General features: G+C 40.7%; 1 protein-coding gene across 16 annotated transcripts in view; it reads right to left on the reverse strand.

Annotated features, from left to right (window-relative positions):
• Window positions 1-6,001: 6,001 nt before the first annotated feature.
• CADPS (calcium dependent secretion activator) overlaps window positions 6,002-18,103 on the reverse strand; it is a 479,603-nt gene continuing 467,501 nt past the window's right edge. For 12 of the 16 annotated variants that reach the window (XM_029242796.1, XM_029242797.1, XM_029242788.1 and 9 more), the window contains 2 exons: window positions 10,484-10,588; window positions 7,058-7,237 (listed from right to left, as the gene is read on the reverse strand). In XM_029242796.1, coding sequence (XP_029098629.1) covers window positions 7,058-7,237; window positions 10,484-10,588 — 285 coding nt within the window. Of the gene's footprint in view, window positions 7,238-10,483; window positions 10,589-18,103 lie in introns of all 16 variants that reach the window. The other 4 variants (XM_029242794.1, XM_029242791.1, XM_029242782.1 and 1 more) reach the window with 3 other exon arrangements.

Here is an 18,103-nt window from a genome sequence, read left to right on the forward strand (position 1 = left end):
TTGGGAGATCACTAGTCTAGGTTAATCTCTCCAGAATTATTTTATCAGAACTATTCCAAGTTTTGGACAGAAAGACATCTCTTCATCCTGCCAAAAATTATTTCGTAGGAGTTCAACTTGTAGGATCACAAAACTAGAGACTGTCGTTTAATTAAAGCGTCCTCTGAAGAGTTCAAACTTTCCAAATACATTGCGATGTCGATATTCTCCATATGCTCTGGAATTTTCAGTCTATAATCTTAATGTCTGATTTTTTTTTGAAGGGTGGTTTTTATTTAAAATGAAAGTAATTGCACTAAAGAACACTGTGGAGGAATTTATTGTGCTCAAAGCCCTGTTCCAGGGGTTGACTGGGGAGACCGAGTGAGGTGCCCAGTTCAGGACAATAACAGTGACATTCATACAGTGACATTAGAGTTTGAAACCTGGTCATAGCTTCCACCTAAACTGTACTTTTCTTTGCACCAAATACTGGCAGTATTTGTCTTCTTATGCTGCCTTTGGTTTTCTTTTAAGTGCGTTCCAAAATTTCCAACGCTTTCTCTAAAATCCGTACTATCTTCAATCACACGTTTCTTGCTTGGAGATTTAAGCAAAGCCTTGTTTGTTCTTTGCAATTGTATTCACTACCCAGGAAACAAGCCAACTTCTTTCTGATGGACAGAGGGAAATATGCCAACTTAACCATGTTTACAATTGCTTTTTGCCATCACATCATAGATTCTTAGGAAATAAGAAAAAATGCTATCTGGGTACTCTTGGCTTTTTGTTACAGCCTTTGCGTTCCTCTTATTTGTAGTAATTGTGATCTTGTTATTCCTCTGTTAGCTGGTGGCTGTGATCACTTGTTGTGTAGTGTTTTTCTTTGACCTTCAATGTACGGTCGTCAGGGGAGAGGACTCTGCTGGCTGATGGCACCCTCTCCTCCTTTGCTTAGTTACAACAAAGGCAGATTTACGACTTTGGTTGAAATGCATAGATTCATAAGAAGGAAAACAGATGACAATTTTAGTATTTAGATGAAGAAGGAAAACAACCTTGAATAAAAGATGAATATTGATTTTTAAAAATTTGTTTACCCAGAATTGCAAAATTGTGCATAATGTGATTTCAGATTTGTTAACCATGTGCTGATGGAAATTGGCCACAAAGAACACACTTATTTTGGATTTTAAAGTTTAAATAAAACGAACTTATTAAAATTTATGTTGAAACAATAATGATACAATCCTTACTGGTTGGTTGATTTCCTAAAATTCTTACAGAATCCCAAAGTTATGACAGCATGACTATTCACGCCGGCACCGGAAATTCAGGTCACGTTAATGATGAGGTGGATGGTTTTCCTAAAGCTATTGAGATTCATCATCTTTTTTAGTAATTCTTTCTTTATAGAGAGAGGATACTGTAATAAATTTACTTTATACTTTCTTTTTTAAAAAATATTTTACTTATTTATTTGGCCGTGCCGGGTCTTAGTTGTGGCACACGGGATCTTCGTTGCGGCACGCGGGATCTTGTAGTTGTGGCATGCATGTGGGATCTAGTTCCCTGACCAGGGATCGAACCCGGGCCCCCTGCATTGGGAGTGCAGAGTTTTAGCCACTGGACCACCAGGGAAGCCCCTACTTTATACTTTCTTAGTCACGATCATCCTCAGGTGTGCCTCTCTGATGTTCACCCATTCAATTCAACCAACATTTACTGAGTGCCTATATTCCAGGCACCACCTGGCACACACAAAGAGATGCATAGTTCCTGACCTCAAGAAGTTGGCAGTCTAGCGGGGAGACAGGCACATAAAAAAATCATTATAATACAGTGCAGTTAGACTGGGGTTGAATTTGGGGTGTTTCAGAAATTCTTGAGTCACACATTTCGAACAGACTCTTGGGTCACTTCCACAGATGGCTCATTTCCACCATTATGTTTTGATCCATCCTCCATTTCATCCTGGATTTTTCGTTTACCTTATTTTGCACTTGTTTCTTCTTTGATTAGACAATCTCCTTAAATACAGCACAAGCATTAGAAGTCATACCGAAAATCTGTACGTGCAGACATGGAAATGGCCCTACACTGATAAGTGAAAAATATGATGTGCCTTAGTAGGCTCCGGCTCAATCCCATTTGTGAAAATATATTTTTAAATATATATATATAAAAATATGTAAAAATATAAATATATCCAACTGGATATTGGATATATGTATTATATATATAAATATATATCCAATATACTTATATATAATTTGAACATATTTGGAAGAATATATGCCCATCTGTTAGCAATGGCTACTTTGGGGAAATGGGTTGGGGAAGGGAGAGACTTCAACTTCTTGTTTCATAGAATTCTGCTCTGATTTTTTTTTTAACTTAAAAAATTTCTTTAAATATTTTGAAAAAATAAAAATCCTAGTTAGCTCTTTGTTATGCGGAACAATAAGCCCAAACTAAATGAAACTAGATGTCCTCTTTGGAAACCTTAATCCACCCTTCCCATCTTAATCTCTCCCAACCCCCTGCATAAATCTTTCCATGAAGCCAGGCTCCCCTAACACACTGAGCATATTCATTAATGTCTTAAGTCAACATGTTTTTGTTGACTGCTTACTACAGGCACTGGGAATCCATCAGAGAAAAAAACAGCTTCAACCAAGTGGCACGTCCCCTCACCTCCCTCTGCTTTGGTCCATGTCTTTTCCTGTCTTCTCTATGGGCTCTTCAAGACCCCCTCCTCCAGGAAGCCTTCCTTTCCTTATCCCTCCTCTGAACCCTCCTCTGAATCTTACAGTATTTAGTCTATATAAGTCTTTTGGAGAGTCATAACGGCTAGACTAAAGGTTCTAAGAGAACAGTAGTTCGATGACTTAACATTTTTGTACTTTCAGCCTTCATTTATTAATTATATATTGAGTGACTACAATAAGGATAGAGTAGGGAAGCTGGCACAGATCACATCCACCTGAAGTGGAGAGGAGCTACATGAAACATGTAATGATGAAGATAACCCCTCCATGAACAGTGTGACGAATAGTATGAAAGAGAAGTAGAGAGCATCATGAGGATATATATCAGGGAAATAGATGCTGGACTGAGGGCAGGGTTAGGAAGGGCTTCCCTGGGGAAGTCAAATTTAATTAGCTGGGATGTGAAGGAAGAGCTGAAGTGCTCAGAGGGAGGGGCCCAGGTGGGAAGCATCACGGTGCACAGGAAGTGAAAGATGGCAGGGGTAGCTGTAACCTAGAGAGAGGGAGGTGTAGGGTTAGCAGAGGAGGCTGCTAACAGAGGGGTAGGTGAGGATCAGATCATACATGGCCTTGTACGTCACCTTAACCAATTTGGGCTTCATTCTATGAGCAAGGGGAGCCACTGAATTCTTTTAATTAGAGGATGGACAAGGGCACAGTTACCTTTCAGAAAGGTCCCACTGGCTAATGAGAGGGAATGGATTAGAGAGAGAGCCTGGGTGTTTCCAGCACTCCCCAGCCAGTATGGACTCAACTCTTTGTGGGCTGATGGTTAGTATAGTGAATGCTTTTCCATCAGGTTAACATTTCCCTCTACATCTTGATCTCTCACCATCCATCTGGCACTTTTTCCTAAGGCCTCTTCCCTACCAGTCTTCAAATAACTCTAGAATTTTCCTCTTTTAAGAAAAGGGAAAAAAACGTAAACATGCACTTCGCAAGAGAAGCTACCCAAACCGCCAATACATGTGTTGAAAGGCAATCAACTCCACTTGTATAATCAGTGAACTACAACTAAAAGCACTGCACCACTTACCAGAATGACCAAAATTAGTGACAATACTCAGTGCTGTCAAGGCCAATACCTACTGTTGTCAGGGGCCTTGATCCTCTGCTGGTAAGAGTGTCACTTCGTTCTTGTTCTGTGGAGAACTGGCAGTATTTCCTAAAAATGAGCAACATATCTTTACCCTCTGACCCAGCAATTGCACCACAAGATACATACGAAGAAATTCATGGCAGTGTGACTCCTATGAGCCCCAAACTAAAAACAAAACGTTAACATGGATAAGTAAATTGTGGTATAGTCATACACTGGAATACTATAGAGCATTGGGAAGAAATGAACCACAGCTACACCAAGAGTATGACATACAGCAAAAAGAAGCCAGGCATAAAAGAATAGGTACTGTGAGTCTAATTGCACGAAGGTTTCAATTTAACTGATGCAATTAGAAACCAGGAGAGTGGTTACCTTTGGATAACCATTACCCCTAAGGAGGGGGAGAGACTGGGAAGGGGCACCAGCATGGGTCTATCTGGGGTGTTCATTGTGTTCTAGTTCTTGACCTGGTGACGGTTCAAAGAGTGTGGTGGCCACTTTCACAGATCACCGGGCTGTATGCTTAGGGTACGTGCACTCTTTTGCAGGTATATCGTATTTTAATTAAAAAAAAAAAAAAAAAAAAAGGAAAAGGAAACTTCAGATTACATCGCAAAGGAATGAAAAAGAAAGCTCCAGGTCCCCAGAGCTAGAGCTCTGTCTTGAGTCTGTGGCAATGATAACCTGAGGCTTGAACTTGTCAGTTTTGTTGTTGTTGTCTCTGAGCTCTTCTGATGTCATGTCCTTCTCCACAGCCCTCCCTCCAGGGCAGTCCCGCTGGGGGATGGTATCCAACAGGACCCTCAGTGCTAGGCTGTGGTGAATTCTTCTTTTGAAGGAAACTTAAAAAAACAAACAAACTTGGTTTAAGGTCTTGTCTAACTTGTTTCTCTTTATGCCTCCTGGTTACTTATCTCACTCACTCCTCCAGGCTCCTGAGCATTTTCTTCCTTTTTCCAATCCTATACACTGGGCGATGCTGTCTCTTGTGCATCTTTGAGTTGTTTTTAATTGTTGAGAGAAATATGCTTTAGTTTTGCAACTCAAAATATCATTAATACAAATATATTTCACAAAATTCTACCTTTGCCACACTGACTTAACTTTGTGCTGTTAGGTGATCAAAGATTTTTCGCACCTGATGCTATATCCCCATCATTCATCTGAAGAGTTCTATGCTAGTATCTCTAACGTTTCTGAGTGGAGCTGTGTAACCATAGGGCAAGTTACCTTAAGCTTTCTGATCTCAATTTTCTCATCTATAATGAGGATAGTAACAGTCCTCTCCTCTTACAGTTGTTGTGAGATTTGAATGCGGTAAGACATGCAGGATGTATAAAATAAATACATTTGATAACAAAATAGTTGCCCAATAACGGCAACTATTGGCATAAAAGAGTTGCTCAATAAATGGGAGTTGTTTGAAGTACTAAGGGCAGGAAGTACTGGTGATCTGTCCCTGCAGACCTCAAGGATTAAACAGAGAGACACGCTATTTAGAGGGGTTGATCTGTCGAGACCAACTGGTGAGAATTCTGCCTGGTCCTATTGAAAAAGTAGTCATTTCTCTAAAACTGCAGCCAGCCCCAAGGAAAGGTCAGCTTGATTTAGTGGCAGGCACAAATAAAACAGGTAAGGCTACCAAAATGTTTGGTTTCTTTTAAACTTAGGTGAGTATACGGCTGACAAGGACTGGGGAGCGAAAAGAGTACTCCATGTCTTAGAGAATCTTGTAAAATGCTTTAACAAATATATAAGAATCATATATAATTGGCACACGCTTTGTTTGAATGCAAACACTGCTGTTAAAGTGGTGCTTAAAAACAGTTTGTTGGCCTTCTCTTCATACAGGAGAAACATTTCTCTCGTTTACTCTCTTGCTTAGCAAACCCTTATTTATCCTATAAGGCAAGTGTAGTCAGCCCAGCATGTCCAAATGCCCACAGATTCTGAATTAGTGGTGTCTGAATTAATGGAATTTTAGGCTGTTTCTCGTGGAGACAAGCGTTTGAAAACTACCCACTCCAACAGTTTCGAGAACACTCTATGAAAATGACCCCTTCTCTCCTCTTTCCCCGTGTCTTCCTGCTTTGCGTGTTTCAGTTCTGGCTTTCAAAGGAGACAGAGGAAAAAAAAAAGACTCAAAAGGATTCTTGGGACACATGAACAGTTATTTATTGAGAAGCCACAGTTTTCCACACTTTCATAACTGTAGGCTTTATATAAGGCAAAAAGCAAGATGGATCTACTACTTTACACAGAAAGAAAGAGCTCTGCAGAGGACCCCAGGGTCACGCAGTTACAGATCAAAATGCAATGTACATGACAGATATAAAAAACAGTGTGAAACAAAATAATTTAAATTATGGTTACAATCTACTGAAGGAAATATCCATGTCTTATTATAAACACATTTATAGTCTAGGGTCATAATTTAAATATTCAGGTCTTTTTTTTTTTTTTTTTTTTACATACACGGTTATTGAAACATAAAAGCAAAACATAACATTTAATAGGATGAACTTTGATAGAAGACAGTCGCTCTGAACTGTGCTAGATGTTATGATAGGATCGCCCTTGCCACGGCAATTAGGAGGATCAATCCATTGGTATGTAGCCATCCTCTTTTGGGTAACTATCTGGATAAATGAAAGGATGGGTTAACAAGGACACCAAGGGTTCATTTTTCAGTTTTAGGGGAACAGAAAGAACTGAAAGTTGGTTATTGGAGACTTGCCTTCTGTTTTTCAAAAAACAAAGCAGATCTATGTGTCTTAGTTAAATTCATTTATTGTACTCCTTTAAGTAACTGGCATCCACATATGGGAAACAAAGAAAGTACCTGGCGTACTCGCCCTCACATCCATTTACCGTCGACGCGCACACAGCACACTGAGGAAGCATCACTGAACTCTGCTGATAACAGGGGTACACCTAGCAACTGAGCTATGTATTCTCCATAAATGGTATTTAAAGAATGGTGCTCCATATTGCTTGTAAACAGATAGACATGGATTCAGGAAATCGTAGAGTCGAAGGTCGTTTGCTAATCTTGGTACCACGTAGCTAAAATGGCAGCTATATCATCAGTACACATCTCATGGCATGGTAGTTGACAGAAAATTCCATAATGGGGTTAACTAACAGACTAAGGACATGCATTGATTACAAGACTCTGGCCTAGTGGACTCGAGGCCCAAGCGTTCTAATCGTCCTCTTCGTCTTCCTCATCACTGTCCTTCATGCTGATCCCCTGCAGACCCCCGCCCTCGCTCACGGACGCTGTGGCCTCCTCCACAGTGAGACGGTTCCGGATGGTTTCGTAGGTCTTGCTGTTTAAGGTTGAGTCCAGGACTCCTTGCAGTCGGAAATCTCTATAGGTTTTCTAAGGAGGGAAAAGATGCAGTGATGAGGGACATCTCATCTCCGTGAAGGGAGGGACAGGGCACAAGGCAAGCATGGGGGTGAGAACACTGACCTCAGCTAAGTATCACACTTCATGCACTGGCACATGAAAAGCCACCATGCTCAGATTTCACTTGTACTGAAAACTGAGATTTGTTGAATGACAGAAAATGAGAAATGGTGACAGGATAAACTGTATTAGATGAGACAAAGCAAAGAACATAAGCTTGTGTTTATTCAGTTCTGTAAAGGGAAATGTTCCATAATTGTTTTGGTTCTTCTTTTTTTGGTCTGGTTCTTTCTCTTAGGTTTGTATCATATCATATGATAGACAGTGTGAGAGGCTATAACACATAAATAATGGATCAAATGATTACGGTATTTTACGATTTCTGCTGCAGTCTGGTCCTTAGTATTTGTGAGGCTTGTAACTGCGTATCCCTCTGTCTCATTCACAAGACAGACATATGCATGTCGGTATACGAAACCGATCACGGGCAGCAACAATTAGGGGGAAGATGGAGCGTTAATGCCTCATCAATATGTTGCGGGCATGTGACATTTCTCGTCTCCTTAGGAAAGAAGTGTATCTATTCTGTTCACAACTTCACGGTCTCAGGGAAGAAATTTGGCTCTATTTCAAGAACAATGGTTTGGTATTGCTGAACCACAAGTTCTTTCTTTGTTCCTTCAGGCGATTTCTCTTGGATTTCCTTAGGTATCCCAGGGACTGTTTTTCTCGGAATCCCTTCGCGTTAACTGAGCATGACCAGAAGCATCTGGCTGTTGTCTACTTCACAAAACATTTTTTTTGAAAAAGGTCCCTCTCTAACTACAACTCCCTCAGCACGCTGCATATCATTTCAGCTACTGATTCTGCTGTTTGTTTCTCCTCTTGATATGGGAAACTTGCTAAGGGGTCAAAAGAAGGAACGGTAACATACTTCAACGCCACTTGCATTATGATTTCTGGTTTTTGGAGTCCATCTGATGCAGTCCTAGTGTCAATCACCATGTCAGCCACTCCTGAAGGTCCCATGTGGTAATGACTGCAGAGTTAACTAGAGAATGCTGTTCAGCTCAGTGAAGTCCAGTAATAAAAGATTATGGATGGGATGACCACGTGTTCCCTTTGCCAGTTTATATCTATGGTCCCAGTATGATTATTTGTAGCAGCTTCTTTCTTTCTTCAAAGTCATCTGGTTTCGACACTAAATTCAAAGGTCATCCTAACTATGGACCAAGCTGCAAGGCTAGGTAGCTAGCGGAACTGTGTCTGTACCTGGAGGGGGAAGCGTAGGAGGCTGAGTAAAATGCTAGGCCTGGTGGAGACCAGATATCCAGATGATTTACTTGATTTTTCTGTACTTTTCAATCACTTAGAATTGACTGCCAGAATATGATGGGAAAAAGGCAGAACTCACTTGAATATTCCCCTCTCTAGTCAAATTCCAGAGCTGTGAGTTTCCCAGCCAGACTCTGAATGTCTAAGGGCAGGGACCACATAGAGTCATTTTTTTAAAAATACTCCATCTTGTAGTATACAAGTAGGGGCTCAACTAGTATTTGTCCAAGGTTGGATGAATAAATGCTTGCTGGATAATGAATGAATGGATGAATAAACCAAGCGATGCAGAGGCAGGAAAGAAAGCCAATTATCATTGGAAGTTTGCCTCGGAGAAGGAGGCCCCTGGGTAACGTACTTAGGGAAGAGGTGGTGAATTCTGCTTCATCCCTCTGTGCTGTGGCTCTAGTTAAGCTGGGCCCACTTTTGGCAAAAGTGAAGGAGTTCCTTCGGCAGGGACGTTTCTGTGTCCCTTGCCTGTGGTTCGTGTTTGTGTTGTTTTTGGCAGAGGCTAAGAAGAAACCTCCTCTCTGACTTACATTTTTTTCTTAATAAAATATTGCTAATTCTAACAGTCTCAACAAAAATCTGAAAATCAGTAATGGGAAGATATCCTAACACACTAAAATTCATGTCTTCTTTTCATGTCTACCCAGGAAGGGTCAAAGAGAAAAAATTCCCCTTAAGAGTATTTATAGCCAGAAAATGGAATGCAAGGGGTCAGGCAATGGTTAGTGCGGTTGCCTTAAGGAACTGAAATTTAAATATATGAAAATTAGGCTGGGTGCATAGTCCAAGTGCATAGATTTCTTTTTTAAGAGCTGCAGTACACTGCTGTCTGCAACCTTCCCTGGGAGGACTCTTTGTGAGATCAAATGCATATGATAATAATTCTCCTTAATTACACTCAACGGAACAGTAATTGGTTTTAAGTCAGCACCGGGGTAGAGGAGCACCTTCAATAAAATGGCGCTAATCCGAAAGAGACTAAGAAATGGGGCAGGGTTGGGGGGGGGAATAGCGGGGGCGGGGGGGGGGGGGGGGGGGGGACTTTCGGCAAACTGTTAAGAAATGGAAATTCATCTCCGTTTTATCATTAAAATATTTTTAAAGAGACTGTGCTCTGAATGAGATTTTTGCATACGAATGTTTTAAAACCCTCTATGGTGAAGCATCAAATGGAAACTGAAATGATCAAAAATGTATTTACCCCCTTCTGTGATCTTATTATTTCATGTAAACCACTGTGATTTCACGCTGAAATAATTATCATTAGTCCAAGGCACACACACAAGAACAGGGGGAAAAAAAAAGCTACGTTCAGGGTATGTTACCTCACCTTCGTGATCCTTTACATTTGACTGTATACACGCATTGTAAGAGAAACTACTTCAATTAACTACAAAGAACAATATTGATTTGCATCCAGATAACGATCACAGGACATATTTAGAAAGAGCCGGAGGTAAATATTTCTATTAAATTAATTGTGGCAAAATTTTATTTAATTAAACCATAAATGAAATTGGTAACGGATGCGATTAGCACAGTGGTACCCAAAAGCCAGCTTTTGAAAGTTTAATGCAAAGGACGTGATGGCTCTTGCAGTATATTTGCATGGCAAATACATAAAGTATTTTTCCAGTCTGGATAAAATATCAAATTCCTTTTTATTCAATTTCCCTTTGATGTCTGAGTGATAAATTAACCAGGCATCCCAAAGTGATTTCACCGGTTTTTCTTGCCTGAGATACTGTTTTAGGAATCACCTTGTTTTATACACAAACTAATATTTTTTGTGTTAAGGAAGTTCTGCAGCTTGCCAATGAAATGTATTTCAGTGAGCTGTTTGCAAAGGAGAATCATTATGTTTTCTTTTACCTTTACCATCCTAATTAGTGTTTTCAACTGATAAATGTGAAGCTGTAAGTCCATCCGGTCCGTCAGCCAGGTACAGATCACGTTCATGGAGCTGCTGTACCATTGCTGAAAAAAAAGACAAAAGTTCTCCAGCCAACACATCACGGAGCATTTAAAGAACAGAGACGAAACAGGCCACGTGTGAGCACCCTGCTCTGTTCCAAGAGGAAAACAAAATGGTTAAAGAGAATTTGAGAGCACAGAGATCATGAACAGTAATTGACGCAAAAATCACGAGGTACCAGATCAGCCGAAAAGAGATCGGTTTGGACTTTGAATCGAAAACAGAACTCTTCCACTATACACACCTCATATACAATCGATTCATAAAGACCACCGTTTGCTCTTCTGATTCTCCTTTTTGTTGGTTCATTTTACTCAGTTGAGATTTAAGTCACTGTTTGTGTCCTAACGCCATTGCCTCGGGTGTACAAGACGATGGGGGCTTCTCCACTGAACCAATCGATGCCACGTGCTACTTACCTTTTGAAAAAATCCAGACCCTGTCTGCTTAGGACAATTCTAGGCATCAGGCTGAGAGCCTTAGGAGTTTAGGGCAAAGTTTACCTACATTTACTCTAGAGGGGCATTCGGGTAAAGACAATGAAGGAGGGTTTCTCTTTAAGGGCCAAATTATACTCTGGGCAGCTTATGTGGCCTTACGTTGGCTGTGCAATCTGTTTTAATCTTAACACCAAAAAATTATGGAAGATGAGAGAAAAAAAAACATCTACAAATGAGCTCATTTCAAGCTGTTGAAATCATACTTCCCCTTAAGGGGGTTAAATTCTGCTTCTTGTCTGTGAAAAATGCTTGAAGCTGTGTCACTTTAGACTGCCACCCCTGTGGTGCACGGAGTCTCTGGTGCGGTATAATTTTGCAGTACTGCTCATATATTCATAAATCTCACTCGGAGACATATGAACAGTGTTATGAAGTGTCAGTACAAAAAAAAAAAATCTAATCTTTTAAACTTCACCAGGTTTCATTACGCATTGCCGCTTATACCAAACAATTTACAAATAAAATGAAAAGGTGTGGATGGACCTATATACTTATTTATAGGGCATGTATATGAACTGTGCGCAGAAAAGATGTAAAAAAAAAGTGGTTAGAGAATTGAAACGCTGCATACTCTCCTGTTAACCAACACGCACACGCACACACGCACACGCACACCAGTGGAGATTTGAAAAGCATAAATAAAAACATGTTTCTGATGGTAACTCCACCCTTTCTCACCTAAAGATCATCCAAAATCAGTTTATGCCTAACACTCACAGTTTTTCCGAAGCCTTGTTTCTGACTTAATTTCTTTAAAAAAAAAATTAATTTGGGTTTTTACTTGCAAGGTAGAACTGCCAAGTTTCACCTTGCAAGAAACGACACAGTCTCAGCCATGGCGTTCAGAAGCCCTCTTTGCAATCTTTCGTTCCTAGGCTCCTTCCTCATCAGAGCCAATTGTGGCTCTCCTTGGAGCCCAGCCGCAAACAGAGACCACACTACCCCAATCAAGGCAGCACTGCAGCCTCACAGCCAACTTCTGCTCTTTTAAAGATCACGGAGGCGAAACTGTCAGTTTCAGGAACCTTCTGTCCCTCCCCAAGGGAGCAGGAGGAGTGGGGGGGGGGGAGGGATTTTTTTCTTGAGATCTGCAGTTCACTCCACGTAGGGAGCGGGTTTGCCCTGGTCAAGCTGCTTCAGGCATGGACAGGTTTTCCCCTCTAGGAGTGAGAACATTTCACTGAAACTTTTGGGGGGGGGTTGTGATTATTTGGAGGTGTTTTTGGCACCTCCTGCCTTGGGATTCTGGAGCTCTTGATGTCATTGCATCTGGGTTTGTTAAGGGGCTAGGGACAGGAATATGACTAGGTCATGGGTGTTTCTATAGCCCTACATTACTCTCAGCTGGGGGACCTCTTGTGTTTACCCCAGGCCTCAAATTCCGTATTTACTGACTTATTCTGACATGAAATCTGGGGGCTCAAATAATCTATTTTGAGAGTCATGAGCAACGCCCCCTACCCCCGACTCCTACCTCCTGGGGTTGGAAAATGACCTTCAAAGGAACCTGGGTGACCTCCTGGCCAAACCTACAAGACCAGGACCCCATGATGAGTGCATCTCAGGGACACAAAAGAGGAATGTGGCACTCTGGCTTCTAGGCAGAGGTGGCATTTTGCTTTGGCTGTGACAACGGGCAAACCAGCGCTGGCTTCTATCACTGCCAGCAAGCCTTGTGCAACATGCCTTTTTTTCTTTGCTGAGAGATATGCCACCTTTCAGGGGAAAAAAATAACGAACTCCCCCCAGCCCCCATTTTATATAAGTAATTCCCATTCTTGTAAATGGCTTCTGGCTATTAAAAAATAAAAAGGGAAAGGTAGACTGCTATCAATACTCTTTCTCTGCTGTTGAAAGGGTAGGGCAGTAGGAAATGCACGTAGCGATGGATGGATCAGCGCATCACGCTCACAGATTCCCACCCCAGGAGAACAAGAAAGCCCTGGAACATCCATGCTTTTTCTCCTGGATCTCACATCTAGCAAAAGAAGTGTAAAAAATGTATGATGCCCCATTGGCTACACATTTCAAGAGGCAAAAGGGAGTAAGTCACGCCTTTCCAAACCTTATGCTCAGTAGATGAAATTGGAGGCACTCTTGGATGAAGCACAGCGCTAACTTGGTTTTCCAGAAAGGCGCTTAAAGGCACTTGGATGCTGGAGAAAGCAGGAGTCACTGCCTTCTAGAACTTTAAAACATTAGAGGTGAAGGGGATCTTCCACAGAGCTCCTCCTTTGTAGAGGAGGAAACAAAGGCCCAGAGAGGTGAAGTGACTTGCCCAAGGTCACACAGCTAGTGAGTCCAGAAATGGCAGTTTTCCAGGATTAGGCACTGGAGTGAAAAAGCTGATCACCTAATGACTCCTCCCTAGGAGGGTGTAATAATGCACTGGACACGAGAGCTGATCTTGTGTATCACTTCCCAACTGTGCATTCGGGGGTATCACACTGATATCTAGAAATAGGCCTTAGGGGGGTTTTTACCCTATGGAAATTGGCAAATGCCACAAACCAGGGCATTCTCCCTTCCAGAAAGCCAGTTGTTATAACATTCAGTTCACAGTGCTTATTAATCAGGTTTGCTTTATTTGAGATCGATGCTAATACAGTAGATTTGTTATGATTCTTCAAAAGAGGAAATTCAGCAAACATTTAAAGTTCTCCCCACTTTGTTTTGTCTCTGGTTCAGATATGCCTTTTCCAGAGACAGCCTGATACCTGGGCACTAAAATTTTGGTAAAATGCACTCTAAACCCTTAGAAATAAAAATTGTGAGCTGATGACATATACTAAGTATTTAAGCATACTCATGACTCCTTTGCTGCCTGCCCTTAATTCAGGTATATTAAATGGAAACTTTCTACATAAGGTTACTTTAAGCCTAAAAAAGCCCTAGAGAAATAAAATCCCCAGTACCCTGGGTACCTCTAAAGTATGTTCTCTGGGGATAATTCTGTGAAGGTGTTCGAGTTGGAAGCCAAAAGGACGCCCATCATAGCTATGGCCTGCAGGAACTTCTTGGGTAGTTAAAATCACCTGAAACTAACATGACATTGTAAATCAACTATACTTCAATAAAAAAAAATTTTTTTAATTGAATGCAAAAAAAGAGAACCTGGAAGGTTGATCTAAAACTGTGCCATTTAATTCTTTTCCTTCCCTCCCTTCCCTCCCTCGCTCCCTCCCTCCCTTTCTTCCATCATAGTTGTTGAGAGCACAGGCCTTCCCTCTCTTTTGCCTAGGTTTGTGATCTTGGGCAAGTTACTTATATTCTCAGAGACTCATTTTCTCAATCAGAAAATGGGAATTAATCAGCCTTTCATAGGCTTTTTGATACTAAATGAATTAATGTTAATAAAGCTCACATCACAGTACTTGGCACATAATAAGGCCTCAATATATGTTAGCTACTACCAAGACCACCAGCATCGTCACAATTCTCACATCACCGTCACCACCACCATCTTCGTCATCATCACCATTAACATCATCTCTCTCCTCTTTTTCTCTCTCTTTCTCAACCCAAGAAATACCACAAAACAAGGAAGAAAGCAGAGCAAGTGACCAGAGAAAGGCATGCAATGGTGGAAGAAATTATTCCTATTGGAATATCTCTGGAATCATACGCATAAGTCTTACAGGACACATGACTAGCTCAAAGTAATTCCACTGTAAAGTTGTTTGTGTTAGATCATCACCCAAACCTAGAAAACCATCCTGGGTGCATTCTACACATTTAAAACTATACTGACCTAGATTTATATACTGGATTCAAAGGATTCAGACAAATAACGACTGATTTTTCAAACCCTGTGTGGATAAATTACAGCTTCAGCTTGGGCTGGCTACTTATTAGCTGGATAAACTCAAGCAAGCTACTTAACTTTCTGACCCCTAGTCTTCTCTTGGGGTTAACACTTACTTCATAGGATTACTGTGAGTGTTAAAAGAGATAATTATGTAAAGTGCCTAGCATAGTGACTGTCACATAGTAGGCACTCAATAAAATTCAGCCTGTGCTGTTATTTTTTTTTTTAATTAATTAATTTATTTAGGGCTGTGTTGGGTCTTCGTTTCTGTGCGAGGGCTTTCTCTAGTTGTGGCAAGCGGGGGCCACTCCTCATTGCGGTGCGCGGGCCTCTCACTATTGCGGCCTCTCTCGTTGCGCAGCACAGGCTCCAGACGCGCAGGCTCAGCAGTTCTGGCTCACGGGCCTAGTTGCTCCGCGGCATGTGGGATCTTCCCGGACCAGGGCTCGAACCCGTGTCCCCTGCATTAACAGGCAGATTCTCAACCACTGTGCCGCCAGGGAAGCCCCCTGTGCTGTTATTATTACTCTCAAAAACATAACAGGTATCCTTGTAATATACCGTACAGAAGAATTTTCTTGATCCATTTCCAGTAGAAATTAACTTGCCGATAATCGGGCCACACATTCTGCCCTGCAACTACACTGACTTCATGCAGAAGACCGTTATACGCAACATGTCTCTCTGTCATGTAGGGGCTCACTACAGCTAGGACTGGGGTGAGGCGGGTGAGGCAGGATCTTGCAAGTGCAGGATCGGATGCTGCCTTTAATGAACATTTTAGTATTTTGTTCATCATGGATTTTTTGCATTCATTTTGATTTTTTTAACATATTAAAATATGTATTTGATTACTATATTTTCTGGCTCCTCCTTAAATTTTGCAACTGAGAAGTGAATCATTCACCTCTCCCTAGTCCCCCAGCCTTGGGTTCACTGTTTCCCCTGGGAACTTTATCCTTGGGAAGTGCTGCAGGATTGTGAGACAGGATGAATACTTCACACCTCACGGGACACTATAGGGTTCCCAGAAAATGGACTTTCACTTGGATTTGGATAATCCCTCATCGGCAGGATAGAGTGTTACTCCAGTGATTGCTGCTGCCTTTACGCCTCTGTCATCACAGCCACCTAGATGAGTCTAAATTCCCTACTCCCACCCTTATCTTAATGTTAATTCAACGTCCTAAAGGGACCTTACTGTTAATGATTCATTTGTTTTTGGAGCCAGCCACATCGCATACCTGAGTGGCAATGAAAACAAGGGACAGAGGCTGAAAAGGAGACAGAACTACTGGATGTGTTTCCATACTCATTAATTACAAGGGTAACATACCCGCGTAACTTACACAACCCCCCATCAGACAATTCCATTCCATAGGACTTTACAGAGTCTCAGTTTTTAACAAAGTCCTATTTTGTACAGGATTCCTAATACACACATACATACACATTCACAAAATTAATAAAAATAGTTACCTACTCATTGAACACCGAGTCCTTACAATGTACAAGCACTGCGAAGAGCATTCCACAAGCATTGTATAATTTCATCATCGAGTTGAACTCTTAAGAGTATCTATAAGGGGAGGGATGGACTGGGGGTTTGGGGTTGGCAGATACAAACTATTACATATAGAATGGATGGACCACAAGGTCCCACTGTAGAGCACAGGGAACTATATTCAATGTCCTGGGATAAATCATAATGGAAAAGAATATAAAAAAGAATGTGTGTGTGTGTGTGTGTGTGTGTGTGTGTGTATATAAAACTGAGTCACTGCTGTACAGCACAAATTAACACAACATTGTAAATCAACTATACATCAATAAAAAATAAAATTAAAAAACAAAACAAACAATAGAGTTTCAATATTATTAACAGCCCTGTTTTGTAGATGAGAAAAAGGGGCATAGGTAAGTTAAATAAGTAGCCTGGGGTCACACAACTAGTAAGCAGTGGGACAGGCTTCAAGTTGGTTATTTACCACTACATCTGTATGAGCTGTCACATTCAGCTCAATAATTTTAAAAAGCAATGGCTTGTTTATATAGAAACAGCTCTAGTTTCCAGGTGCCTTTTCAGCAAAGTCATTCAGCTCTGAACTTCTCAAAGGACAAGTGTGTGGGTCGGATAATGCTCTTGGTGTCTGTCTCCCTCAGAGCCCAAGCTTGGCCTAGTGTTGAAAAGATTCTACATTTTTATGAGCTTAGAAAGTCACTAGGCAGAGGGAGGGGAGTCAGGGGTTTTCCCACGGAAAACCACTCAACAGCCTTACAGAACTAATGGATGAGAGACAATCATTGCTGCCTCTTAAGGGAAATGATTAGAAAGTTGGATGGGGATGAGAGGTGCCATTTCTTAGGTAGCATCAATGTATTTGTTTTATTAATCAGAAAATATATTTATTATATAATATGCATATTCTGTTTTACTTAGAAATACTTTAAAACTTAGAAAAGTTGTAAAAATAAAGTAGTATAAATGATACCCATATACCCTTTACCCAGATTCACCTATTGTTAACATTTTACCCCATTTGTTTATTGTTTGAAAAAAAAATATATATTCCAACATATATATATATATATATATATATATATATGGTTTTTAAATTAAAACAATTTTTTTATTGGAGTATAGTTGATTTACAATGTTGTGTTAGCATCAACGTATTTTTAATTTCCCCCGTAGCCCTACCTAATCTCTTCTTACTTTCTCTTAGGTTGGTAACTCAGCAATTGCTACTAAAAGAAAATTCTCACTGTGGGTAGTTTGAGTTTTCAATCAGAAATACAACTAGAAATATTGCCTTGGTCACAATGAATTGAACTTTCCTAACAGAGTTTTGGAGATACAAAAGTTATGACATTGATAAAAATTTCATTTCTGAAAAATTATCCATTGTAAGTTTTAACATTTTCTGTGAACAGGGAGAGTAAAATAGAACCTTGGGGAAATTCAGTTTCATGTGTAATTAAAGATGTCACCAGAAGTGCTAGAAGAGAAATTTTAGGCAGAGTCACAAATCCAATGAAAATAGTTTAGTGCAAAACTCAGTTCTTCCTGTGTTGCTTTTTTCTTTAAAGAAACATTTTATTGAAGTCTAACATGCGTATACTGCAGTGTGTCACTTTTAGCAAAACACATGCACATACACACACCTTCTGAACAAGACATGCTGCCCCATGCCTACAATGGAAGGTAA

Source organism: Monodon monoceros, unplaced genomic scaffold (genome assembly GCF_005190385.1).
Source record: "Monodon monoceros isolate NGI ecotype Baffin Bay Population unplaced genomic scaffold, NGI_Narwhal_1 Super_Scaffold_3, whole genome shotgun sequence".
Classification (NCBI taxonomy): Eukaryota; Metazoa; Chordata; class Mammalia; order Artiodactyla; family Monodontidae; genus Monodon; species Monodon monoceros.